Source organism: Rhinolophus ferrumequinum, chromosome 6 (genome assembly GCF_004115265.2).
Source record: "Rhinolophus ferrumequinum isolate MPI-CBG mRhiFer1 chromosome 6, mRhiFer1_v1.p, whole genome shotgun sequence".
Taxonomy (NCBI): domain Eukaryota; kingdom Metazoa; phylum Chordata; class Mammalia; order Chiroptera; family Rhinolophidae; genus Rhinolophus; species Rhinolophus ferrumequinum.
The window spans coordinates 63,048,093-63,075,975 of record NC_046289.1 but is presented as its reverse complement, the minus strand read 5'-3'; the positions used below and the strand labels follow the sequence as shown (position 1 = coordinate 63,075,975).

The window sequence follows — 27,883 nt, the reverse complement described above, 5'->3', positions numbered from 1 at the left end:
AGACCAAAGATCTAGCAAACCCAAACAGTAGCTAACTACCCAGCTAAGTTCCTGTATTTGATCAGTAGCTTGTGAGAATGCTCCACAATATTCAAAGACATGTCAGGTGCCATCACAGGTCCTAATGGTCCAGGTGTGGTTTCCTAAGGGATATTTCATAACATCCTAATGTTATCTCTGTGCTATCTCTGAGATCTACTTACAATGCACATACATACAAACACTTATCTTGCAATTTAGAGTTAGAGCCAATCCCCCAAATCTTATACTCATATTTCCTGGTACCACTGCTTCCTTCCTTCAGTCATCCCTTTTGCCCCTCATGTTATTAGGCTAAGGGAAACTACACCTATTGCCTACAGCTAAACATATTTTCTGGTCCATCATCCAACCTTTTGATTTTCAAGGACTTCAGCAATTTCAAATACTTTAGGGTATTTGTTCAAACAAGGTGGTGTTCCTAAAGTTTCTTGGTTGTCATTGTTGATAAAGAGAGAATTAGTCTGACACATCAAATTCAAAACTCAAAAGTTCATTCTAGAAAATTCAGAGTAACGAGCATCAGATTATACTAAGTGCTGGTGTGGGTAGTGGAAGACCGTTGCTCTCCTTAAAAACTTGGACAATGAATCAATCGTCAGGGAAAATGTCTCCTCTTATACTTCCCTAATATTCTTTCTACCCCTTCTCTATTATGTAGCAGCTTTGTGACTGATCCATCACCACCGTCTCCAGGGTTGGGATCTGACTGGCCCACGCCTATGGTTGTAACCGCATCTCCCTTTGCCAAGTGGTTGTTCAGGAAATACAGCACGAGACCCTTATGTCACGGTGGGAGGGAAGAGAAATGCCAGTGGCTCCTGGCATCTATCTGTGAGCAGGAGGAAAACTAGCTTTAGAAAGAGGTGATACAGAGAAGGAAGAATGAAGAGAGAGAATAAAATTAAGTCCCCAGTGACCTGCTGAGACACTGGATCAACTAACTGTATCTAAAGTTTGGTCTAAAGCCCACCCCATCTCTGGACAGCAAATAAACTCCCCTATTGTTTAAGACAATGCAAGTTGGAGTTTCTAAAACTTGCAACCAACCAAAAACATTCAAATTGCTGCATCAACTTACCACCAGATTATAAGCTCGCACAGTTTTATCTGCCGAACAGGTATACAGTAAGTTCCCAAATATTTGAATTGCATTCACCGCAGCTTGGTGCCCCTCAAAGCTCCCTTCCGTGGGCTCATCATCATCTCCTGGCTCTGAAGATATTTCTAGAAATCAAGAATATGTTTCAGAAACATGTTTGCTTATGCCTGAAAAGATACTCAAAACTCAAAACTAGTACATAATACAGTGGTCCCTGGATTCTCCTTAAAGCCTACTTTCCCTAGCAAAATACCACATTTTGATCTTCATTATGAAGATTTCACAATAAAAGAAGGCAGGGAAGGTCTTTCACTTAAGAAAACAATACTTATATAATGAGTTTTTTAGTGATAACTGGAAGGTACCAAATATCTCTCTACATCCAGTCTCCTCTGCTGCCAGTTATTTCATTGAGTAAGGCATTATTCTTTAAGCAGTTCCTCCTCAAGCAAAAATGCCTGGAACCAGTGAAACTTTATTATTAATTAGTTGAACAGATAAGACAGCCAGGTAAGAGAGATGGGAGTAAGACACTGAAAAGCCAGGGTTTAAGGATTTAGAAATACCATAACCGCTGGTCAAAGCAATCCTTTTGGAGGTAACTCCTGCTCCCTATTCTATAAACATATTTAAATAGATTTAAACCCTGGCTCTAACATTTACAAGCCTTTTGCTCTTTGGTTAATTTAAATAAAACTGAACAACCAAATACCTGAAGAGTTCTTTGATCCTTTTATGGAGGAGATCACAGTCTGAGTTTCTGCCACACTACAAAATAATAGCAAAAGTATTCTTAGATTCTGTGTGAATGGGACAGGTAGTAAAACTTAAATTTTCCTGCAAAGGGTTATTCTAATCAATGGGGCCAAGTAATAATGATATGAGATCATCTTTCCACCTGAAATTTCTACATAAAAGGAAATAAAAGTACAGTAAATATTTTACCGTATTTCCCCGAAAATAAGACTGGGTTTTATATTAATTTTTGCTCCAAAAGATGCATTAGGGCTTATTTTCAGGGGATGTCTTATTTTTTTCATGTATTGCAATCTACATTTATTCATGGACAAAAATCTACATTTATTCAAGTACACTCACGTCATCTTCTTCTGGAACATCATCATAACTCTCCAAACCCCGAATTCTGGCTTGAATTTCTTACAACTCCACTTCCTGTAGAACCATTGGCCCCAATCTCTCATGTCCACGTTAAGAGCTCTCATGTTAAGAGCTCTCCTTAAATGAGCACTTCTTGTGCATGTAGCCTGCTCGTAGTGCATTGGTAACATGGCTGTCAGTGATATTATCCCATGAAGTCTTCACCCAAGTCACGATCTCTTGCAGGCTAGGCTTCACAAAGTTTCCACACTGATTTCTCGCCATTCTATTTTCAGTGTAGTCATTGATTTCCATGCGCAAATGGTCGTTGAATGGCTTGATTACTGCAATATCAAGACTCTGGAAATAGGCAGTCATTCCTGCGGGAATCATTATTTGATCTGTTCTTCTCTCTGCAAGGAAGTTCTTCATGTCTTTAGCGCAGTGAGTGATGGCTGAATCCCAGACTAGCAGACCTCTTTGGCCACCTCACAAAACAGGTGGCAGCATTAAATCGACCCACTTCTTTATAACTGCTTGTGTGCACCAGGCTTTTTTGGTTTCAAGAACATAAATGCCTGAAACACGTTCAACCTTATCTTTCTCGCCCTTAGCGATGATTAGAGGTGCGGCTTTCTTTCCATCCAAATTGCCAAAATACAGGTAACACATGCACTTTTGTAACCAGTGGAGGGAATGTAGATTGACGAGGCACCCCTCTGATCAAATGTCGTTTGAGATCCTTGGCCCATAAACACTGCAGGTTCATCCATAGCAGTCATGTTGGAGAGTTGGTCTTTAGAAAAGTCTATGCCATCAACAAAGAACTTGAATGTAAGTGCACGTTTAATAACTTCAGTATCTTCCAGCTTGAACAGTGTTGTCGATCTTCTTAGAGATAGCTCATATCGCTGAAGGAAGCCATCCAGCCAGTTGTGATGCTTTGAATTCTTCTGGGGATATTTCTAACTGTGGTACCACTGCAAGGGCAAATGCTTAAATATCAGCCCTACGCACAACCAAAGCCTTTGCTCTCCTGTGAGCAATCCATTCACAGATGATGTCTTCCAGCTCAGGAAATAATGGTTGCCGACCTGATCCACACTTACACTTCTTAGCATTTCTCTCGTCCACCTGTTGACTGAGGTTATCATACTCTACTCGCCATTTTCGGACCATTTGGAGATCCAACTTCTCTTTGCAGAAAGCTGTAAGATTCTTGCCCAGGGAGTCCTCCACGGTTCCTTTCTTGTACTCGACAGAATAGCTCTTTCTTTTTCCACTCATCTTGTCTGGGGGCCAAAATATTATTCCCTTTAAATCTACCACTAAATCAAGTGTTAACTGAAGACTTACGAGACAGGAGTGGCAACAAAAATGATAACAGTTAAGAATGATGGTCCACACAAAAGCGACGAGAAATTGCAGGCACCAAAATCCAGAAAACGTTTCTTTATTTCACTCGAGTGCATTAAGTACATCCGTTAAACACATACGACATGCTGAATTATGAAGATTTATATTAGACACAACCACGTCTGTTGGTTATCAAGTGCCCATGTTATTCATGTGTTGTGTCTGTACTCCAATTGGTCATTTGGCAATAAGTCTTGAGTTCATCTGTTTACCCAGGTATTTATCTCTCTTCCAAAGGTGCCCGCTTGAGCCCGCTTGGGTATTTACAAATACTTAATCATAATTTATATTATCATTTATTTTAAGTATTAATGTCAATATTATTTATTTATATTTAATTACATATTAATATTATTATTTTATAATACAATACGTCCGTCGTGTGTTGCAACAGACGTACTAAATGCGTCTATCTGGCTGATGATCTTAACTGGGGCTTATTTTTGGGGTAGGGCTTATATTACGAGCATCCTTAAAAATCATGCTAGGGCTTATTTTCCGATTAGGTCTTATTTTGGGGGAAATACGGTATAACATAAATGAGAAAGCAGAAAATCTCCACTGCCAAGGTTTGATTCTCCCACATCCATAAGTCCTACTGACTTTTTATAAATCAGATTCTTTAAAAAATTCTGCGTCATAACAAAAAGTTCTATTTTTTAAGAAAAGGAAAATGACGAAAGTTGTTCTGATTGAACCAATACAACATCCTTACCTTACAGGGATACCATCTTTATAGCGAGTGCCAATCTCACTAGTAGAGGTAACTTCATCACAACCAGAACGAGAAGTTTCTAATGCGTTTTTCTCTGAGCAGTTCCAAATATCTTTCTTAGATGGGCTGTCTGGTTTCTCTTCTCCAGATTCAGAAGAATCAATGGCCACTACTTCTAACTGAGGATTAGGAATTTCTAGGACTTCCAGAGAAGAGTCGCTATCTGGCTCATCTCTGACACTTTCTTGTTCAGGACCAGTTCTGCTATCTTCCCATGTGGAGGTTGTTACTTTTCCTCCTTTAGTTGACTTTCCAGTTTTCACTTTCCTCACAGGTTTAGCAGTAAATACATCCTGCTCAGTGTCACTGTTCTCAGGAACATGCGCAGCCCGCAGAGTTTTCTTCTTCCTGAGTTTTTTCTTTTTCTTGTTTCCCCTAGTTTCAGCTGATGTCAGAGTGGACTCTGCTTGTTGTTCAGGCTGGTCAGCTGGAGAGTGAGGCTCCTTCTCTAAAGGGGTTTCTGAAGCAAAGGACAATCTTGGAAAAGAGCTGGTACAGGCTTCAGACCCACTATTGACTTTGTTTGGCTCTTCACCTTCATTATTTATGCCAGGAAGACCAACTGATTGGCAAGAGGGAGTGATTTCTCTGTTTCTGGTATTTCCTTGCTCCACAGAAAACTTCAGTTCTTGGGTAGGCTCATGAAAACTTTCTGTTTGTTCCGATAAGGACGATGTCGCAGCGATGCCTGGATAAACTGGGCAACATTCACTGATTTCTCCTGAATTGAGAAGAAAAAAATTGTTGCATTTTTTTGTGTCTACTATTTATAGTCATAAATTGTAATTATCTGTCACTGACTGACTCTGTCTCTACTAAATAATGATATTTCAATAATATGTTAACTAAGCCATGACTATTAGAGCTGTTATCTCACCCCTCAGCTTCTCATAACTTACACAAATTTCCATTAAAGCACTTACTACATTTTGCCTTGGATTCATCTCACAAATAATGTGCACGTCTTATATCCTATAAAAGATCCTTATAGGCAGGGATTGTTTCTATTAATCGTTTTTCTTTCTTTCTTATTTGAAATGTCCACATACTAAAATTGTTTTATTTTTAGTAGACACTTAAGTATTTACTTAGCTGAAGTGCATTCACCTTTATTTCTTCTAAGTTTTCACTATGCATTTTACCTGCACATCATCCAGTTTTGCTACATAACAGTAGCAGTTAAAATTTCAGCTGACTTAAAAATGTCTATTTTATTTGACTTAGTTATTTCATGTCTCTGAATTTAAATTGATGAAATAATCACAGACATACTCAAAGACATATACAATGTAGTGTTATACAGAATACTAAAAAAAAAAAAAAAGGGGGGAAATACCTAAATATTCAAAGGAGATTACACGAATTATTGCACAGCCAGATTATTATGTAATTTCTCATATATTATGCAACTAGTAAAATAGTTTAGATGAATTATTTTTATGACACAAGGAAATGATCACAACATATTAGGTGAAAAAAAGGAAGGTTTATAACAAACTATGATTTGTCCTTTTGTATTTAGGTTGGTGCAAAAGTGATTGCAGTTTAAAACGTTAAAAATTGCAAAAAAACCGCAACTACTTTTGTACCAACCTAATATAAAGGCTACATGTAAACACACAAACATTTATGATTTAAGAAAGACTGAAATAGGGGCGGTGGGTTGGCTCAGTTGGTTAGAGCGCATGCTCTTGGCAGTAAGGTTGCCAGTTCGATTCCCACATAGGATGGTGGGTGGCGCCCCCTGCAACTAGATTGAAAATGGCGACTGGACTTGGCGCTGGGCTGCACCCTCCACAACTAGATTGAAGGACAACAACTATACTTGGAGCTGATAGGTCCTGGAAAAAACAGTTACCCAAAAGAAAAGACTGAAGTAATATATAATAAAATATCTAGAACCAAGAAGACGCAGTAGGTAAATACTATATTTACCTTCTCTCATAACCACATCAAAATTCAACTAAGGCCGGGGCCGGCCAGTGGCTCAGGTGGTTAGAGCTCCATGCTCCTAACTCCGAAGGCTGCCGGTTTGATTCCTACATGGACCAGTGGGCTCTCAACCACAAGGCTGCCAGTTCAATTCCTCGAGTCCCGCAAGGGATGGTGGGCTCTGCCCCCTGCAACTAAGATTGAACATGGCACCTTGAGCTGAACTGCCTCCCAGATAGCTCAGTTGGTTGAGCGCAGGCTCTTAACCACAAGGTTGCCAGTTCGATTCCTCGATTCCCGCAAGGGATGGTGAGCAGCGCCCCCTGCAACTAAGATTGAACACGGCACCTTGAGCTGAGCTGCCGCTGAGCTCCCAGATGGCTCAGTTGGTTGGAGTGCATCCTCTCAACCACAAGGTTGCGGGTTCAATTCCTCGAGTCCCGCAAGGAATGGTGGGCTGCGCCCCCTGCAACTAACAACGGCAACTGGACCTGGAGCTGAGCTGCTCCCTCCACAACTAATCCTGAAAGGACAACAACTTGAAGCTGAATGGCACTCTCCACAACTAGGATTGAAAGGACAACTTGACTTGGAAAAAAGTCCTGGAAGTACACACTGTTCCCCAATAAAGTCCTGTTCCCTATCCCCAATAAAATCTTAAAAAAAAAAAAAAAAAATTCAACTAAGGGCATGCAGAAGAAGCCACCTCTAGTCCTGGTAGGAAGGACAGAGACGCAGCACAGGCTGGTCCCATACCCAGGTGTGACCATTAAAGATCAGGAGGGCTATTTCAGCTGTGGGGGTCGCCCCATCCCCTAAAGAAGTGAGAGATCCCAGCACAAACCCAGCACAGGTTCCCAGTTCCGGGGAGAGAAGTCCCCATAATTTTTGGTTGTGAAAAACAGTGAAGACGGTGACTAAGTGAGACAGCGTGGCTGCACTCACAGGAGCTCCTCTTAAAGGGACTGCGCATGTACTTACCCACCAACAGAATCACTCGCTCTGAGCTCCAGCACTGGGGCAGCAGCTGGAAAGGAGGCAGGGACAAATGGTGGGGAACTGAGTTGTCTGGCTTGGGATGGGGGCTGGAGAGGTGGCTTTCTCGTGGACAGAAGGGCTGGTGGAGGCCATTGTTTCTTTGTTGAGCCCTTCCCCTTCCCTGCGTGGGAACACAGGCAGCTGCCATTTCTGACTCTTCACCATTTGACTGCCACACCCTAGCAATTCAAGACCCCGCCCCGCCCAATTCTGGGCATACCCAGACTGCTTCCAGGGGCTTTTCCATGCAGACCGCTTGTCTTGCCACAAGCTGCACTTTCCTAGGGTCTCTCAAAGGTTTGCGGAACCTAGACAAGGAGCATCTGGCTTGAGTGTGTCCTGTACCTCTGGCTGAGCAGGCCTAAGCCGGCACTAGCAGCAGCTGGCCTTGGTTCGCGGCTTGGTCTCTCAAGGCGTTTCCAAGCACAGCACAGGCAGCAGACATCTGTGAATTTCTCTCTGGCTCGCGTTAGGTGGCCCCCGGTGGGGCACAGGCTGTGGCTGAAGTAGACCTACAGCGGATCCCCTCCAAGGTGGTCCTGGGGCTAGCGCCCCCAGTAGCCAGCTTCAAAACGAGTTGGAGCATCACCCAGCCGCCTCCGAGTACCACACACCCAAGGGGCGGATTGGGCAGACACCAGAGTCCTGCTGAGGCAGATCCTGGCGCCTGCACAACTCTTCCACTGTAGTCAACGCCAGTCCTCACAACAAGTGAGCCCAAGGGTCAGTTCCTCACATTGTTGTGCAATTATCAACCAAGGCTCAATTACAAGAGGAGGGCACACACAACCCACACAAGGGACGCTCCTGGAGCTCATGGCTCAGATGACCAGAAAGACTGCGCCACTGAACCCTGCAGGACACCTACTATATAAGGCCACTCTACTAAGACCAGAAGACATAGAAGCCCTACCTAACACACGGAAACAAACATAAGGAGTCAGTCTTAATGAAGAGACAAAGAAAAATGTCCCAGGAGGCGGCCGGATGGCTCAGTTGGTTAGAGCACAAGCTCTTAACAACAAGGTTGCCAGTTCAATTCCCGCATAGGATGGTGCATACCCTGCAACTAATGATTGAAAATGGTGACTGGACGAGGAGCTGAGATGTGCCCTCCACAACTAGACTAAAGGATGATGGCTTGACTTGGAGCTGATGGACCCTGGAAAAACACACTGTTCCCCAACAACAACAAAAAATTAAAAAATAAAAATAAAAATAAAAATAAAGAAACATGTCCCAAATACAAGAACAGAACAAAGCTCCAGAAAAAGAACTAAACAAAACGGAGATAAGCAATCTCAGACGCAGAGTTCCAAACACTGGTTATAGGAATGTTCCATGAGCTCATAAAAATGGAGATGGAAACCATGAAAAAGAACCAGTCAGAAAAAGGATACAATAATGGAAACGAAGAACATATCACAGGGAATCAACAGTAGATTAGATGAAGCGAGGATCCAATCAGTGATGCAGAAGATAAGATAGCAGAAAACACCCAACCAGAAGAGCAAAAAGAAAATAGAATCCAAAAAATTGAGGAGAATTTAAGGGGCCTCCAGGACAATATCAAGCATACCAACATTCGCATTACAGGGGTACCAGAAGGAGAAGAGAGACAGCAAGGAACTGAAAACCTATTTGAAGAAATAATGACAGAAAGCTTCCCTAATCTGGTGAAGGAAATGGACATACAAGTCCAGGAAGCACACAGAGTCCCAAACTAGATAAACCCAAAGAGGTCAACACCAAGATACATCATAATGAAAATGTCAAAGTTTAAATACAAAGAGAGAATCTTACACGCAGCAAGAGAAAAGCAGTTAGTTACCTACAAGGGAGCCCCCCCATAAGTCTGTCAGCGGATTTCTCAACAGAAACTTTGCAGGTAAGAAGGGAGTGGCAGGAAATATTCCAAATGATGAAAAGTAATGACATACAACCAAGATTGCTTTACCCAGCAAGGCTGTCATTTAGAATTGAAGGACTGATAAGGAGCTTCCCAGACAAGAAAAAGTTGAAGGAGTTCATCACCACCAAACCTGTATTACAAGGACTCTTAGAGAGACTTCTTTAAGGATGGGTGAAAGGGGAAGGGATTAAGAAGAACAAATTGGGGGCGGCCAATTGGCTCTGTTGATTAGAGCGCAGTGCTCATAACACCAAGATCACTGGTTCAATTTCCACATGGGCCAGTGAGCTGCGCCCTCCACAACTAGATTGAAAACGACTTGACTTGGAGCAGATGGGTCCTGGAAAAACACACTGTTCCCCAATATTCCCCAATTAAAAAATAATAATAATAATAAATTGGGTGTCATACAGTAGTCATGGGGATGTAAGTTATAGCATCAGGAATATAGTCAACAATATTGTAATAACTAGGTATGGTGTCAGACAGGTACTAGATCTATCAGGGTGATAGATGGGAATGGGGTTCGGGTTAGGGTGAAAAAGGTGAAGGCATTAAGAAATATACAAATATATGGTGATGGAAGGAGAAATGACTCTGGGTGGTGAACACACAATGGGATTTATAGATGATGTAATACAGAATTATACACCTGAAATCTACGTAATTTTACTAACAATTGTCACCCCAATAAATAAATTAAAAAATTAGAAACAAACAAACAAAAAAGAAATATAAATTGATAGTTAATACAGTATGGGGAATATAACCAATAATGTTGTAAAGATCATGTAAGGTGCCAGATGGGCACTAGACTTATCAGGAGTCTCACGTCATAGACTGTGTAGATGCCTGACCAATGCACTACACACCTGAAGAGCTGAAGTAGAATAATATTGAATGTCAACTACAACTAAATATATAGGTATATATAAACATGGGATGTGGAGTACAACCTAGGGAAGATAGTCGATGGTATTATAATAGCTATATAAGATGTCAGAGGGATAGTAGCTGGGGCGGGTAGGTTATTATGAGGGGTTTAAATGTCTAACTATTATGCTTCTTTGTACACCTGAAACTAATTTAAAAAAAAATAACTCTGGGAGAAAAAGTCTACATTTTAATAGTTTCCCAATTATTTACAATAAACATGAATTACTTTTGCAATGAGAAAAAGAAATCTAATAAAAGCTACTTTTGAAAAATTAGCTTAAAAAGTCATTATATTGCTTCATTACTAGTTTTTTGAAAAAAATGCCGAATATTGTCCACATAAAAGCAACAAAATTCAATATGAAAGATAATATACATATGCTACAGATTAGTGTTGCAACAGGTTAGCAAAATCTAGGGTAATTCTTCAGACTTTTTGTTTTGGCTCAAATGAAAGATAATATACATATGCTACAGATTAGTGTTGCAACAGGTTAGCAAAATCTAGGGTAATTCTTCAGACTTTTTGTTTTGGCTCAAGAAATCACAAAATGTCAGTTTGCTTAGTTTTTACTTAACTTTCAATAAAGTACCATTGTGGTTACGTAAACGTCAGATAAGATTTTAAGTTGTTTAAAAGTTGTTCCAAATAGTCACCAGGTGAGTGTTATTTTATGAAAAGACAAAAAACCTTGGTTATTTCTCAAAACCACTCAAGTTCCCATTAGATGATCCCAAACCCAAAGCCTTTCATCATGGCCACCTGACTCTCAGGCTTATATTAATCCTGGCTTGTACCCTAGATGATACAGACAGGTAAGTGCTAGAAATTCAGAAGATATATCTTATTTAGAAAATTGACTGAACAACGTCAACCCCACTTATCTCCCCCAAACTAAATAATTCTGCACCAATCCTTATAATGGAATCTTTCAGATGCTAATACAAAGCCAATTTAGTAATCCTGTATTACAGAAAAGTTAGGGGAAAGTTACTGACATTTAAATAACCCTCTTAAATGAAGGAAACCTCAAGAAAAATTAATTGTAATAACTTTCGTTTTAATGGGCAAGCATAGCTTTACATCACTGATATAAGATTGCCCTAGATCCACCACAGGGTTGCCCTTAACCCAGAGAAAAGTTTACATACTATTAGCTTGCAGTAATTCCTTGGACACACTGCAAGGAGAGCCTTGTGACACAGCATTCGCATTCTCGTCTTGTTCAGGAGACATAGGTTCTTGTTTAATCTGAACCGATGAGTCTGGAGCAGGAACACTTCCATGGGCTTGGAAAGTAGGAGATGTGGTTACTTGGAGAGGGGCTCCGGTGGATGATGGAGACACATGAGAAGATGGAGGCTCCAGAAAAACTGGGAGAAAGGGAGTAGGCAGCAGCGTGGCATCAGCTGCTGCTTGAGATCTACTGCTCCTTTGTTCTCGTGTAAGGCTACTACAGGGAACCTGGTGTGCGCGCTCAGAAGGCTCATACGTTTCTAGAATGGGAAACACACATACGTCCAAATGCAAAAATGGTCTCCGAAAAGTCACTTGTTTCTTAGCCAATTTGTTGTGTTTTTAAAGATTACCAGGGAATTTTCAAGTCCCTCATAATTCTTCAAATTAGTTGTCATCTAATCTAAACCACCACCAAGGATACAGACAGAATAGGCATTAACATTCTAATTTTTCAGATTTTAACTGACTTATCCAAAGTCACATAGATACTAAGGGAACAGCCAAGTTTGAACCGCCAAGGTCTTTTGATTCCTGACCCAAGGCTCTTTCTGTAACATACTGTCTCCATTGCTAAGTATCTGGGGGATGTACAGTCTCACAGGCCTTCCTATAGAAGAATGAAACGAAGGAGACATGAGACAAATCATATGACCTTTTCATGGCTACTTGAATTCCCCTTTATAGGGAACAAAAAGTCACAAGCTACAGAGAACCCAATCTATCAGATTTTCTCTAAATACCTTGTAATCCCTGTAGAATCTGTATTCTGTGGGTCCTCAGTGCACTCATCTCCATAGTTATCTAAAAATAAAGTATTTTGTTAAGCATTTGGAAATCCAACTTTGGAGACGATCCATTTTCATTAAATGTTGCACCTGCTGTTACCTGCTGCTTGAGCATAAGTAGCCTCTGAACTTCAACATAAGCTGTCTGAAGTGCTGCACGGGCTTGCAGAAGGCTGTTATCCATGCACTGCAATGATTTGCTTAGTTCTTCCTCCCTTAAAGAAATATTCAGCAGCTGGTCAACCTGAGAACGTTCTGCCAAAAGAAACCATGAGACTCAGTTTAATACTGGAGACTTCTCTTTAATAATACAGCTCCTCAAAAGATAGAACTACATCAATTATCTAGGATAAGCCTTTATTTTCTCCCCAATAGGTCACTGGAGACTCATTAAACCTCACAAATCATGTAGTTAAACCCGACATTGTCAGAGCTAGAAATCAAAAATGAGAATTGTTAAGATGGAGGCACCTCTGAAGTTCAAGTACACAACCACGTGGTACCATCTTACATGATCACCCACCATCTTCCACCACCACCCGGCCAAGTGAAATCTTTGTCCCACGTAAATCAACTGTTGTAGTTTTCAAAATTTTCCATTCTTCCTTTATCTACCACCCTATTCACCGAAGGTTTGTGCTTAGATTGGGCCCCAAACCTGAACTGCTTGCACTCTCCTCCCAATCCATATATTTCTAGTCTGTTAGTTACCATAAAATAGTTCTCTTTATTACAGAAGTCTTCCTGAAGGAGATATAGCTTTGAAATAGTACACTTAAGTTACTTTAAATAAAATGTTCTACTATGTGTATGTATTTGTCTCTCCCATTCAATATGCCAAGACCTCTTTACTAAACTCCAGACCCACATATCCAACTACCTAAGTGTCTCTAAGGTCCTTTAATTCAAGGGATCCAAAGGGAACTCATCATCTTCCTCTATTTTCAACCTGCTCTTCTCATATAGAGTGTTCTAGCTCTACAAACGATACCATCATCTACACAGTTGCCCCAGCCGAAAACTGGGGTCATCCTTATCCATCACATCACCTAAGGCTTATCCAATCCCTTCCCACACGAGCCCTTATACTGGAATAGGGTTTCAGTAAGTGGAAAGCAAGTGTTGTAGAAGCACCCCAGTCAGGGAGCCACATTAACTACTTAACTCACATGAGAAAAGCAACCAAGACACTTCAAAAACGGAAAGTGAGAGAAATGGCTATAAATGATCAACATGGATAAAATTTTTACTAAAGTCCTGTTCCTCTTCATCCATTAAAAAGATCCAATAAGACCTTCTGCTTTATGTTGAACTCAATTTGTCCAAGACATATATTAACTTTAGTTTAGAAGATCTATGTGGCATCACATATTTCTTCTATAGCTGCTACTGTAGATAGTAGGAAATCAAAGTTTCCTACGCCCTTAAGCAAGACAACAAAAATGAAAAAAATAATAATAATAAATGGGTGATCAGTGTTTAATAACCACAAGCTATACTCTGTGTCAAGTTGCAAAACGGCTGAATTGCTATAAGAACAATTTCTTTCTGCCAGAATATTCTGCACTATACCTTTCTTTCCTTTAATTTTCCTTCTTTTATTTTTCCTCTCAAGACTTGGGAGTTCGGGAGAAGATCCATCCTGAGAAAATAAAGAAAGGTGAGTAATATTAAATATATAAAGGCTATTATGCAGGAGGGAAAAAAACCATCAGTTCTGAGACAGTCATACGATATTCTTCATTATTGCTACCACCTCTAACAGGATAGTAGGAGTCTAACACATGTGATATCAACTAAAATATTAGTTGAATGAATGTATATGATTTTAACAAAGCAATCTAAAGTCAAGTGCCTTCTTAGCATTCTAGAGGTGGTAAAGCCCACAACACGTAGGCAAAGCATTTCAAATCTCAGCAAGGCATAGAGAAAAGTGTGGACAAAGTCAATGATACGTATATCTGATTTCACCACGGCATAGTTTCTATTATACTTTCAATTTCAGCAATAAAATCTTTACAACAACAAGCTAAACAGTCTATTGAGACAAACCCTAAGATATTAGCTTTGTCATAGGACAATCTCTCATCTGACAATATCCACTACAGTGTCTAGCTCAAAGGGGGCAGAGGTGGGATTTGAACCCCGGTCTATAACCCATGCCCTTATCTCCTCTGCTATACTGCCTCAGTATTAAAGCAAACAGTGCACGTTCTCACAGTACCAGATTCCAGACTATATCATCACCACAATTCTTTCTTTTCAGAAAGGGTTCCTAAAAGGGTTAAGCAATATTAGCAACAGAGATGCCAGAGAGAAGTGGTGTCAGTGCAGGGGTGGATTCTGAAAGGTCCAGGCTGGGTCACTGAAGTACAAAGAACAGAGTAACAGACTCCGAATACTTCTCAGACGATGCTCATATAGATGCACTCTGTTAGTATTAAAACCACCTTAGTGTTAAGCCTAGAACTCCTGGATCCAACAAGCACACACGCCCCACACAGGCACACTGGAATGCCTTCCTTTAGTAGCAGTACAGACTGCCTCATGGAAACAGATCAAATTACAGCTGAAGATGTGGCTTATTCCTTGTCAGGTGATAAAAAGAAATCACTGGCTTGGTGACCAGTTATAGAGATGACTTCATATTTTCCTAGTACTGTACATTCATATTCAATTACATCTAACTTAGCAGAATTACTCAGGGCAAGAAACCAGTAGGATAAGAATAGGAAAGGAAGAGTAAGAGCCTCACAAGTCTTCCATTCCAGAGTAGGGAGAACCACAACCCCAAGGCACCCAAGAAAAATTAAACAGTTAAATCTTTCTCACAACAGCCAAGTCACTATATGGAATGTTCTACAAAAGGCACAGGGAATCATACTCACTCCAGTGGCTCTCCGTTTCTTCCTAATGCTCTGGCCATCATTTTGTTCAGCACCAGAGGTACAGCTACTGTCTGTAGCTGCATCGGCCAAACTGGAGATTGCAAGGGCTGAGGATGCATTGGATGACAAACAGTTTCCTTCTCCGTTACCCTCCTGGACATTCCGATTCTCTGAAGGGGGTGTAGAACTCTCCTGGCTGTTCAGGTCTTTTGCCAAACGCATCAAAGGTATCGTACAGTCAGAGGATAACTGTGCACTATGTCGTCTTCGAGTAGCAACATTTTCAGCCCTTTCACCGGTTCTTAGGGAAGCAGCCAGAGGTGTCACTTCCTGCTTAAGGCCCACGGTGGTTTTCTGATTCTCTGCCACCCTCAGGGAGTGACTAGGTGCAAAAATCTGCTGGGGCTCATGTTCTTTGCCTGTACCTTCCTCACTGAAGAAGCTATACACAGAAGGAGCCCTGTCCATGATCACGCTGCTCTCCGAGAGGCTTCGCTTCCTTGCCAACCCAGGGGATGAAGAAATGGAAACACCTTCCCACTGAAATCCTTCTAGATCGTGCAGATCAGGCTCCCCATCCAAATCCAAGACTTCTTGTTCATTCTGAACTAAAGGCACCATTTCTATGCCAAACCTTAAGAAGGAAAAAAGAAAGAAATCATATACCAACATGGTTGGGAGAGGGGAGCATCAGCTAATGTACCAGGTTCTGTTAAGCAACAAGGTTACAAATATAAATAAGATGGTTTCTTCCCTCAAGGCGCTCACAGTCTAAGAGTTAAAGTAAATAACTATAAGTATTAAAGTAAATAACTGTAAGACATAAAGAAAATAACTGTAAGTATTGTAATGTAACAAGTACTACATTAGAGGTTTGTGTACAGCTATAAGAATACATTTGAGGGAGTAAAAATTGAGGATTTTATTAAACATGGAGCTCGAAACTACCAACAAGTACGTAATGTTTATCAGCAAACAAACCAAAAAGCAAATAAAAATATCTATTGAGCATTCCCAAGTGCCAGATACTTACTATACTGAGAACTTTATAATCTCAATGTTATGGGAAATCTCAATAAGTTATGGAAAAGGAATAAGGGGCACAATAAATATGTTATTTCAAATAAGGATAGAAATTTAAGCCTTGAGGAAAACATAATCATAATATAGCAGGATGATTTTCAAGTAGCAAACCTATGTTGAACACTGCTTTACCATTCAGAAAAGTTAAGTGTCTCCACATACGATGAAGAGCCAAAAATTTACTCAAGGACTTAAGAGAACATAATGCCCAGAGTACATACAGAAGGGTAACTACCCACAGGTCCTGAGTAAAAGGCAATGAGAACAGTTATACTTAAAAGTTGCACCACTCATTAAAATCTACAGATAGATACAGATTTATACATTTGTTGTTTTGTTTTGTTTTGCTGTCATTTTCTGGCCCCTAAAACCGAAGTGTTGGCTTTCTGAAGGTTTTTTTCTATGTCCCCATCTCATTTCTCAAAAGTAGGTACCCTTCTTTTAACCTGAATTTCCTGCTAGGAAACACTTTATTCCATTTGTTATAGAGTAGGAGTCACTCTGATATTTAAACCAGACATCTACAACACATATTTTTGGCAAACATTTAATTACATGTAACAAGAATTCTCTTGACCAGGGTCAAAGAAAAGAAAGAAAAATGGATACTGAAAAGAGGCACACACCTGGGTAAGCCTTTGCCCAGCTCTTGCTTTTTCTTGGTTACTTGATGAATGACCTGTTCCCAGTTGACATTTCTCCTAGATGCATTTAAAATCTGCCGAAGGGTTGGCTTGAGCCCAGATTCCTTCTCTGCCTCACTCTTTCGATGACCACTAATATTGCGAATGCGGCGAGCACTATTGAGGTTTGGCTCAGGAAGGTGTGCTCCAGTTTTGCTCTTCAAACTAATGTGCCGGCTGAGATCTCTTTGGAGTGAGGCAGGAAAGCCAAGCTTACTTAGTTCAGGCAGGAGAAGGCCTGAGGGCTGAGCTGTATCACTTTTTTGAAGCTCTGAGTCCAAGCTAGGACTCTCAAAGCCTTCTGTTTCATAAGATACGTGAGATTTAACAGGGTCATCAGCCTGTACCTCTTCTAGCGAGGTTTTCAAGTCTAGCAGTAAGCCAGGGTGTGGACTGGCTACAGATGTAATTTGTAATTCAGATTCTTTCTGGTGAACTGTTGACTTACATGGGGAAGTGGATAGTTTTCTAGATGTTTTCAGGTTTTGGTCATCTCCCTCTTTCTCATTAGCATTGTGAGTGCTGCAGGATAAAACTTCTGTAGTTGCAGAACCCAGGGTTCCAATTTTTGTTCCATGCTTTTCTGTGTCAGATATCTCTTCATCACTTTCATCTTCTAATGAGTGTACTTGAAACTCAATCTTCAAAGATCCTTTTTCAGACTCTTCTACATTCCTACTTGCTTTTGTGTAGTTTCTGATCCTTTTAGAAGTGCTAAGAAGTGGGTTTTGCAAAGACTCATGACACTGTAGCACCTCTTTGGCTTTTTGTAATGTATCACTTAAATTTTCATCAGGTTCCCTTTGAGTACCCAATGTATTTTTATTCCCTTTTAAAACACGAGGACATGAACTTTGCGATTTGGACATGTAAGAAGAACCATGATTGTCTTCCACAGTGGGTTTGTTCAAGGGATTTGAGTGTTCTCCAGAAAAAAAAGAATTCATTTTGGTGTTTTTTGAGGGATTCTTTGAATCTTGCTTTTGAGGGATTGATTTAGTCATTGGAATTGGAAGAAGTGGGGATTTTAAAGATGGCATCTTATTTAAGTTATGCTCTTGTTCAGGTTTTTCAACAATGGGGCATTCTCTCACCACCTCGTAGGAAGCAGTACAATCAGAAGTGGCTTTGTGATTAAGAGATCCAGTACGTGTTTCTTTTTGTGTTTTCAGCTTTGGGCAATTATTTGTTTCTTCAATCTGGGGCTCTTGCGTTCCTGCTATTAAAGTAAAATCAAAGAAAGGCTTATCTATCACTTCTGACTTGTTACCAGTGACTTCTTTCATTCCCGATTGTAAATCCAGAGTCTTCTGGGAAGGGTAAGGAGTCCAGCGACGGAGTTTTTCCCTTGCTACACTGCCATTCTTCCCACCGATTTTGGAAGATATGCTGTCGGTTTGTTTAGTGGTTTGGCTTTCCAGCTGCTCAAAATTGAAGTCAAGTAAGCCTTGTGAATGAAATGTATCACTTGCAAATCCTTCAGAAGGACCTCTATAGGTGGCAACTGTACCAACTTTGTCCTTTCCTTGCCGCTGCCAATTATATCTCTCTTGACTGTATTTGTTTGACTTAGATTTCTTGTTCCATAGCATAGTCATGTCTTCCATCTGACAGTTAGAGTTTCTGTTTCTGCCTGGTTGAAACTTGTCTCCGGGGCTACTGTAATTCCAACTATTTGTGCTACGTACGCTGGATTTCCAGTCTCCGTTACTGCTGGTCATGTGCCAACTGGAAAAGCCACCTGTTCCTTCCGAATGCCAACTGGAATTCCTTCCTGTACCGTTGTGATTCCAATCTACCGTTCCATTATTCGAGTGCCAGCCACCTCCAGAACTACTGTGGTTATGAAACCAGGTGGATGAGCCGCCTGCCACCCCCTTGTGCCACCTGGAACATGCTCTGGGCCCACCGCTGTTCCGCAGAGAATGTGGAAAGCTGTTTTTCCTGGTGTTATTAAAGCCATCTTTCTCCCATTTCCAGTCCCGCTGAGGGGGTCCCCGATGATGCCACGCTGGCTGGCTGTAGTTCTCTCTGTCTTGGTAAGGGATTCGGTCTTCTCGTCTCCGTTGGGGTCGCCTGTCATCAGAGTTTACTTCTTGGTTGCTATTGGAAGGTTCATCTTGTCTGGAAAAAAAAACAGCTTTTGTTAGTGATTTAAAGGAATTCTTACGCTTCCTTTAAAGGCATAACCCACCAAACGTCCCCTCGACCTCCCATCCCGGTTACTTAGAATATATAATAGAGTCCACTTTTATTTCTAATAGTTATTTCTAATAGCTTTCCTATCTTTCAATGATAGAGTTAAACATGTATTTCACAATTTATTTAGAAATTAAACAACACCTGTTTCTCCTATCACTCCAGAAATATTAAGAAGTTGACATATTTATACTAGCTTCCCTTTTCTGCTCCTGTTTTTCTTGGGATGTTCTGGGGTTTGTCCCCATTATTATTGTTATATGATGCAGCTTTTCGAAAATAAAAACAATTATAGTTTGTAGCTATGGTTAGTTATCGTAGTTAATACAATTTAAGTTTCGCTGCTCTTAATGATTTCTTCCGTTATTGGTTCTTTCTTAAAAACCCAGTTTCTTAACCTATTTTAAATGGTAAGATTTTACTTTGCATAATCACTTTCATTAATAAGCACTCATCAAGCACACATTCAATGACTGTTAGTGGTGAACAGTCATTGTTCGTTCACCACTAACAGTCATTGAATGTGTGCTTTTATGCATAGTTCCTGTTCCTGAAGGGCTTACAATCTAGCTGAGGAAATAACTAAGGTCATAAACAGGAGTAAAATAGCACATAGCAAATAAGCAGCACCCACATTAAGTGCTACATGGAGTTTCATGTGCTAGAAGTTTTTATAAAGAAGCTACAGCTGTATGAACTATTCTTGTTAGACAAGGAGCCCACAAAACTGTGAATAAGTTTAAGTAAACATCACAGGAATATGTACAAAACCATTTTCCTCTATAAACTGCCTAGGGTATGTTTTAGCATGTGGTAGGTGCTCAGAAAATTGAATAATACTAGCTAAAATTAATTGAGTGCCTACTAATTATTAGGCATTTAATGCTAAGCACTTTATATAGATTATCTCATTAACTTTTCACAACCCTAAAGCAAGTATTCCTATTATTCCTACTTTTCAGATGAGGAAACAGAGGATTAGAGAATACTCCAGATTAGAGAATACTAGTAGCTTGCCTAGAATACTACAGACAGTAAGTGTGGTATGGTAGAGATTTGGACCGTGGCCGTCTTACTCTGGACTCAACCCCTAGGCCTTGATAGAATGAAAATCCCAAAATACAGTTTCTGTAGCTGGGTTCCCTCCTCTGAACTTGAATTAAATCTTAAACTCAGTACTGAATTTAATTGGCTTTAAAAGCTTCTAACATCTATAAGATTTTGGACACAAATTGGAATTTCTTCCTTTTTCACAAGATAGAATTAAAAGTTAATTTACCTAAAAGTTTAAATACCCACTTACATTATGAAATACAACCATGTCTAAACAGGAGGGCCTGGGTTCCCAAGTGAGAAGTGTTATTACATACACTTGCAGGATATTTGCACCATTAGCCAAATTCCTTTTATCTTTTGTTTCTAACCCCTATGCTACTTTTGACATCCAAGGAGATCACTGACTCAGCTATACTAACGTGATCCAGAAATGAGAGGAGAATTGGGCAATAAATCAGTCACAAAGCAGAATTCCTAGATCATTAATGAATTGGCTAGATTGAGGGGACCATAGCATGCAGCTAAACCCACAGCCCAGAAAGAATACTCTAAATTAAAAACCTCATGGAGGGGAAAAAAACAAACAAACAAAAAAACTAATAAAGCAATCAGTAGATGACTATAAATAGGTCACCAAAAAGCGTATTAGGATACTCAAAGAATAGTTAACTATGATATAAATGTCTAATTTACTGAGAAGCTCTTTTACCCTGGCTTAATGTTTAATCATTTACACAGATAAGCTAGTAATGGCTTATCAAGAGTGAGTGTAAGAGCAAAAATAGAAGTTGGTCTCCCAGAGGCTCCAACATCCTAAAACAAGAGCAAACTACAGCTATAATGAAAGTAGTGAGAATGTCATTTGGTGGACTGAGCAACTGAACAATTTCGGTACCATGTTGCCACTGACATTTTAAAACTAAGGAAGTCTCCTTCTTGGAGGACTTATTCAAAAACCTTTTCACATAACAAAAACTGCTTCCTTTTTATATTCAAACCTCTAACTAAAAATGAAGTACAGACCAGGTACAACTAGTATTCAAGAAGGATCTTTAAAATTTTATTTTAGAATTTGAAATGCTCATCATGTCTTAAGACTTGAAAAATTACCCTACCTCATAACTGGCTCTCTCTCTCTCTCTAACTCATACCTGAAAATTTCTGCTTCATTAATTAAAGTCTTTGGACCGCAAATCAGTAAGGTTAAAATACAACAAACAGCCTAATACTTGAATTATAGATGTGGGTATGAAACTATGTAGTACAAGCTGGAAAACTTACACTATTGAAATGATCTTGACACTGCCAAATTTAAAATATAAATGTACTCAACAAATAGTTACTGGAGCACTTAACAATAAAGGGATAAATCAAACTTGGTACAAGCATCATATTAATTCACATCAGGCAGAACATTTTTTCATAAGGGATTCAGTAAGAAATACTATATAAAATATTCAAATGAAGCTTATATACTAATTTCTTTCCACTATAAAATTTGGATACCAAATAAAAACAATTTATTGGTACCCAAAAACTTTGGAACTAATAAAAACAGTTCTAAACATAGTTATCAATGTGGTAAGATTTCAGATATGTTGAGCAGCTACAGCTAGTTTTTATGTAGGGACAATACGGAGGTGTTTTTTGTTTTTTTAAGCAGATAGTACAGTAGTTCTAGTTCAAGAAAGCATTCCATTGCCCTTTTATGCATAAGACAGCAACATCAAGCTAAACTTTCCAACTAAGATAAGGTTGAACGCTTACAGGCTGACAAGTATGGAAATGGAAAATGTATTCTCTTCTATATTGTTTCAGAAAGGCTTTCGAAAAATCAAAATCATTACTCACCGACTTTGTTCTTTCCTTTGTTTTATTAATTGAACGAGTTCCTTGTCAAAATAATCTTCTTCGTCTTCTTCTCCCTTTCCATCATCTTCTCTTTCCTGGGCATCAACGTTATCTTTGTGCAACTGGCCAGAAATGTGCTTTGCGTATGCAGAAAGACCCACTTCTGTGACCCCGCACACGCGGCACTCATGACTACTGTCCCTAGGGAAAGAGGGAGATGAGGGACATTCAATTCTCCCCACTGGCATGGCACACTCACCAGATCTGTTATAGTTTCCTCTGAAAGCCACTGCACACTTTGGTACAGTGAAAAATTAGTGCTAATCAATTTGAATGCTCCTTTCATCACTTTTAATAAGTTTGTTCATAAGTTACTTTTGAAATGAATTTAAGATTCTTTTCCAGCAATCAAGAGGCAATACACTTCAGAATAATTTCGTTTAGGAGGAGAAATCTTCTTGAATTGCTGTACTTAAAATCTTGCCAGAGGAAACATGGTGAAAGGGGAGGCAGGGCAGGGGGCTCAGAGCAAACAGAAGTTGCTCTGGAGCACACCCATGGTGCCAGCTGCACTCAGAAAGCCTGGTGACAGCGCTGACGTTTAATCTCTGGCTCAAGAACTTTCTCCCAGTGAAAGTTAAGGGGTGGAGAAAAGAGTAGGCAATGCAGCCAATCCCAACCGGGTAACTAAATCGGAACAACTGGCGCTCTGCCTGGAATGCGAAGATTCCGGACCCCGGGGCAAATGATCGGAGTAGTCTCAGCAAACTTTTTTGGTCTGGATGATACATGTGATCTACATTCTGCTTCAGAAGGGCTTATTTTAAAGGGAATGGAAAGCATTTCAGTTGTAGGAAGTCAACAGCTGTGCCAAGCAAATGGTTTTTCTCAAGTTTCAGAAAATGCTACAGTTTAGAGAGAAGCAAAACCAGGCTCTTAATTAAGAAAGCTGGGCAGACTTTTTTTTCATTTACTTTACACACTTCATGGTAAATCTAACACTTGGTCAATTTAAGAAGCCAATGCCTTGAATCACTGTTGAGAGCTGTAGTAGATGAATAATTTAACTGCTTTTTTAACTTCCTGAAATCCCTTGGTTGGTTCAGCTGTCTATGCCGTTATTGACAAGAAACATGTGAATACCATGGCCACCGGTGCAATGAATGGACTGTAATATCCATTCCATAATCCAAACTGGCTTAGCTCTGTATCATTTGTCTTGGGTTTATACCAGTGATATTTTTGCACTTCCTATAATTTATATAAAAAAAAAACACACAAAAGATATGCTGTCTTTCATCAGACACAGACACACACACTACTGCATCTCCCCCCTCACATATATCTATCAAGACATGGCAAAAAAACCCCACAATAACTTGGCAGAATTCATATCAATTAACCAGAAAAGACCCTCAAAACTGAGCACTTCATTTATTAGTTACAGATCACCTGAATATTAAAAAACAAACAAACAAAACTTATTGACCAACTACTAAATTCCAGGCACCATGCTAAGAATATGGTTACAGTAGTCTAGGGTGACAAAGTATAAAAAACAATGCCCCACAAATTGAAAAAACAAAACAAAAAACACTTTTTTATTTTGCAAAGAATCATGGAAAACACCTCAGAAAAATGGGGAAAATTCATAGTTTTTTGGACTTTGTAACGTTGAATGCTCTGATACAATATAGTCTTTTCCATCATACATTTGTATACTTAAAGAATAATCCTTAACTTTCTCCAGTTTAGCAGGGATAGTCAAATTCTTCTCTCAAGCAATTAAAACTATGGTAGCGCATTCAAAGAGAACGTTAACTTACAACAGAAAATATGCCTTTTCTCACAGCAACACTGAAAGAAGTTAAAACATAAATCTATCCCCAATGGGCAGCATCAGAAGACTCTGAAGACTGGAACTAACCTAGAATATATAATTTATACCATAATGAAAATTCGAGTCAACTGAATTTTCTGGTGAGAAAATCTTGGCTTTAACCTCAAAACTATGGAAAATGTTTTAGGTTCCCCTTTCTACCTAGAAACTTACAGAATGCTAAACTGTATATTGCAGTACCAGAAACATCATTCAAAACGGTATTCTTAAATAAAATCCTTGATTTTACCCTTACTTCTAAAACGCAGAGAATTTTTCTCACATCCAAACCATCAAAATCCCTCTCTCTTTAAAGACATAACTGGAAGGCCACACTGACTTTTTAAAGTATTAAGGAATATAGCATAGATGGTATTTAACTCTGTTAAAAATAAGAATCCATACTCATAAAACCACCCACTTTGCAATCCCCAAAGCACAAGCATATGTTGGATATGCAACAGGCACTCAAACACAGATTTTTAAAACATTTCTGCTTTCCTTGTGAGAATGAATATTAACCAGAGTTCCAAAGTTATTCGGTAGAAAAAAAACACCTCAAGAGATCCTGTCCAGAAGGGTACAGGCAATAGAAAAGTTAACACTAAAAAGGATTTATCAAAAAACAGAAACCCCTAATATTTTTCTTATAAATGAAAATTTAGTTTAAAAAAAAAAAGATAAAGCTTTAGAAGAAACTTCAAAATGAGAAAAGAATCCACATTTATCCAGGGAAAGCACAGGTAAACCACATCTCTTGAAAATCCCAACGTGTCCGTGTCTGGAGCCAAGCAAATTCCCTGTTCTACACACAACACGCATCATGCTTCCACAGCTGGTGTTAGGGAAACCACATGTTTTAAAAAGTAAACAGCAAATTAATATTTGAATGATCCTATTTTTCAGTTCTTTATCAATAACCAGTTAAAATACTACTTTGTATAAATATAAAATCTAATTGTTGGGGAAAAAGTACTGCTTTACTTCTTGACTAATAAAGGCAAAAATTTTCCCCAGGGCGTTTAGAGAAGGGCCCAAATTAGCTTCATCCTGTTACCACACAATTTCCTCTCATGTGTGAAAGGCAAAGCCTTAAGATATTCTATCCATAAGCTTTTCTTTATTAAGCTTGCTCTAACTATACCACAACAGCTGGTTGATAAATAAAGGTTTGCGCCTTTTTAATAGCATCGATCTGTAGAAACTATTTACAGGCCACACATATGAACAAGCACATTAGGAAAAAACAGGGAAAGGCTCCAGATGTCCACAACTGGGAACCAAATAAGACAAATTACTTCTCAATAAAGCTTACATTCAAAACCTTAAAAATATGCTCTTTACATTTTTAACCAGGTCACAACCAAAAATTATAGTGCTACAAACATAAAGAGAAACAGAAAGCCAGTATTTAAACATGAAATCCAGAGGAAATAATCACAAACCTGATGATAGGAAGGAAAAGGAAGAATGACTGATAACTATTTGTTCTTGTGGTACAAATTAGTGATGACAATTTGTCCCTACAGTAAATGCTCCAAGTAAATGATCTGAGATTTCGTTTGTTTTTTATAGGTTTGTCAGCTGTTTTTCCTTGCTACCTGCTAGCCTTTTCCCTTATACTTTGTTACAGGCCAGGAAACCATATAAAATTTGTTAGCACTGCATCTGAAAAAATTAGTAAATAAGTACTCAAGCGCTCTCTTCTAAATAAAATGAGTTTGGGTGATAAAGCTCAACTGATAAACTGATAAACTGACATTTATATTGTCAGTTCAGAGGCTTCTAATGCTTTCTCCCTAATTATTTGACTAATGCTCCTAATAACTGAAAATGGTAGACAAAACCCCCATGGCACAGTTAAGTTGACGGGTGGGAGGAGAGGAAATACAAGTTACAGAACAACTATAACAGGGCATGTGGTTGAGTTCTGTTAATAAGACAAAACAAAATGTGTATACAGCTAAATATAAATCTATGTATACACACAGAAAGAGGTTTGAGTAGGATATACACCAAATTGTTGATTTTCTTCTAAGAGGAAAGTAGGAGTTGGGGGAGGGGGGAGGTTAGACGACTTTTATAATTTTTACTTTTTATGATTCTGTATCGATTATGAACATGAACCTTAAGTAACCAAAACAATTTTTTAATGTCTTAAATAGCTGATGAGTGATCTTTGAATAAAACAAGGCATTAGTCTTGGAATAAAATGGGCTTCTCTCCTAATGACTAGATTTACCTAACTTACTAGGTTGGTGCAAAAGTAATTGCAGTTGGAAAGGTTAAAAATTACAAAAACTATAATTACTTTTGCACCAACCTAATAATTTGTTTTGTTTGATTTTATAATATAGTCAGGTGGCAGGTAAATAGCCCAGAATGAGGTGAATTCCAGAAGGAAGTCTGTTGGAAATGGGATGAAGTAATTAAGACATCTCACATATAATCATAGGTTTCCAATGATAATGAGTTAAAGATCATACATATTCAAGATATTATAAGGGCTCTCCACACTAAATCTGAGTGAAAGCCTTTTTCATACTGCAGCGAAGAACTAACCTTCACACAGCAAGGGACTGAGACCATGAAAAAAATTCTACTGATATGCTGAACAGTTACAGAAAGTTTAATAACATATTAATTCAACCACACAATCTAAAACTGTATTACTTAACATACAGATAACTTCAAATGATTTAGGTTGGCATCCTGATCAAAGCTTGTAACTATTGTGCACCTTAAATAAAATACAATTAATGTTTTTCAGTTTCCCAATGTTTCTCTGTTTCGTACAGTCTGCAAACTTCAAATTCACAGAAGTCAAAACATCAAAAAAGGAATTATAGAGGGGGGAGAGGAGGGAAAGGTCGGGGGGAAGACATGGAATATACACATAGGCTCCATTTAATTTTTTAAAGATGCTTACTTATTAGATTTTCTTTCCTTAAACATCTCAAGCTTTACATCCCAAAATGGTATCATTAAATACTGAAGGTTTGCACTTTGAGTATATTTACACTAATGAGATTCAGTGCTATTTAGCAGACTTTGGACTTCTCAGACTATTCCAGCAACACTAAAGGTTTACTGCACGCAATGATTTATAACACTGCTGACACAATAATATGAAATGTGCTAGTTGCAGGGCTGGTGTGTAGAGGGTGACAAAGCTTGCTAATGAGAGAACTAGTTCCTCCCAACACACCTTTGTTGTAATCTGCTTGCCACAGCTGCTGTGAATTCTACACATTTGAGATGCACAAAAATAAATCTATTGTCCTTGCTATTAATTCTAAAAGATAGTTCTATGCCATAACACAATATTCATTTAGGTAGGATTACCATAAAAAGAGCTGACACATCTCATCAGCACTCAGACCCCTCCCCCACATTCACAAGTTTATGGAAGACAGCAGTTCCCATACCTGCCCTTCAGGTTCTCAAGTTCCCTGTGATGCAACATGCTCCGCATGTGTTCGTCCATCTCCTTCAAAATTAAAGAAAGTAGATTAAACTAAGGGGGGTTGTTTCAGGGAAAAAAATTCCTCTGTTCCTATTCAATCAACGATTGGGACTTAAGCTTCTTGTGTCAAAGTGTTTGTTGTGGCTACTATTCTCAATTCAATATTGAAATCAGTTCCTTATTAAATGATTCTTTAGCTGTGTTTTTGACATATTTTATCTTTAAATGAAGGAACTGTTAAGAAATACCTATTTAAGTGGCTTTCCAACAAGGTTAGAAAGTATATTGTCTTTAGGAGGCAAAAGCTTTAAGATAAACTATGTGGGTTAAATTCTATCCCAATATAAGGAACTTACTAAATTTTATTTAAAAAAAAAAAAAAAAAAAAAACCTCTCTGAAATCATATAACCTCAACTATTTGACAACTTTTCTCCATACTCGTTTTCCCCACTCAACTGAGACTTTGTCAATAAAGAGTTACAACTCTGACTCATGACTTGGCCG

General features: G+C 39.1%; 1 protein-coding gene across 3 annotated transcripts in view; it reads right to left on the bottom strand.

Annotated features, from left to right (window-relative positions):
• ZNF106 (zinc finger protein 106) overlaps positions 1 to 27,883 on the bottom strand; it is a 59,524-nt gene that overhangs the window by 15,514 nt on the left and 16,127 nt on the right. For 2 of the 3 annotated variants that reach the window (XM_033109701.1, XM_033109700.1), the window contains exons 3-13: positions 27,341 to 27,402; positions 22,034 to 22,234; positions 16,871 to 19,051; positions 15,162 to 15,795; positions 13,846 to 13,915; positions 12,374 to 12,528; positions 12,229 to 12,289; positions 11,401 to 11,745; positions 4,371 to 5,151; positions 1,854 to 1,909; positions 1,121 to 1,266 (exon numbers count right to left, since the gene is read on the bottom strand). In XM_033109701.1, coding sequence (XP_032965592.1) covers positions 1,121 to 1,266; positions 1,854 to 1,909; positions 4,371 to 5,151; positions 11,401 to 11,745; positions 12,229 to 12,289; positions 12,374 to 12,528; positions 13,846 to 13,915; positions 15,162 to 15,795; positions 16,871 to 19,051; positions 22,034 to 22,234; positions 27,341 to 27,402 — 4,692 coding nt within the window. The remainder of the gene's footprint in view (positions 1 to 1,120; positions 1,267 to 1,853; positions 1,910 to 4,370; positions 5,152 to 11,400; positions 11,746 to 12,228; positions 12,290 to 12,373; positions 12,529 to 13,845; positions 13,916 to 15,161; positions 15,796 to 16,870; positions 19,052 to 22,033; positions 22,235 to 27,340; positions 27,403 to 27,883) is intronic. The other variant, XM_033109703.1, reaches the window with a different exon arrangement.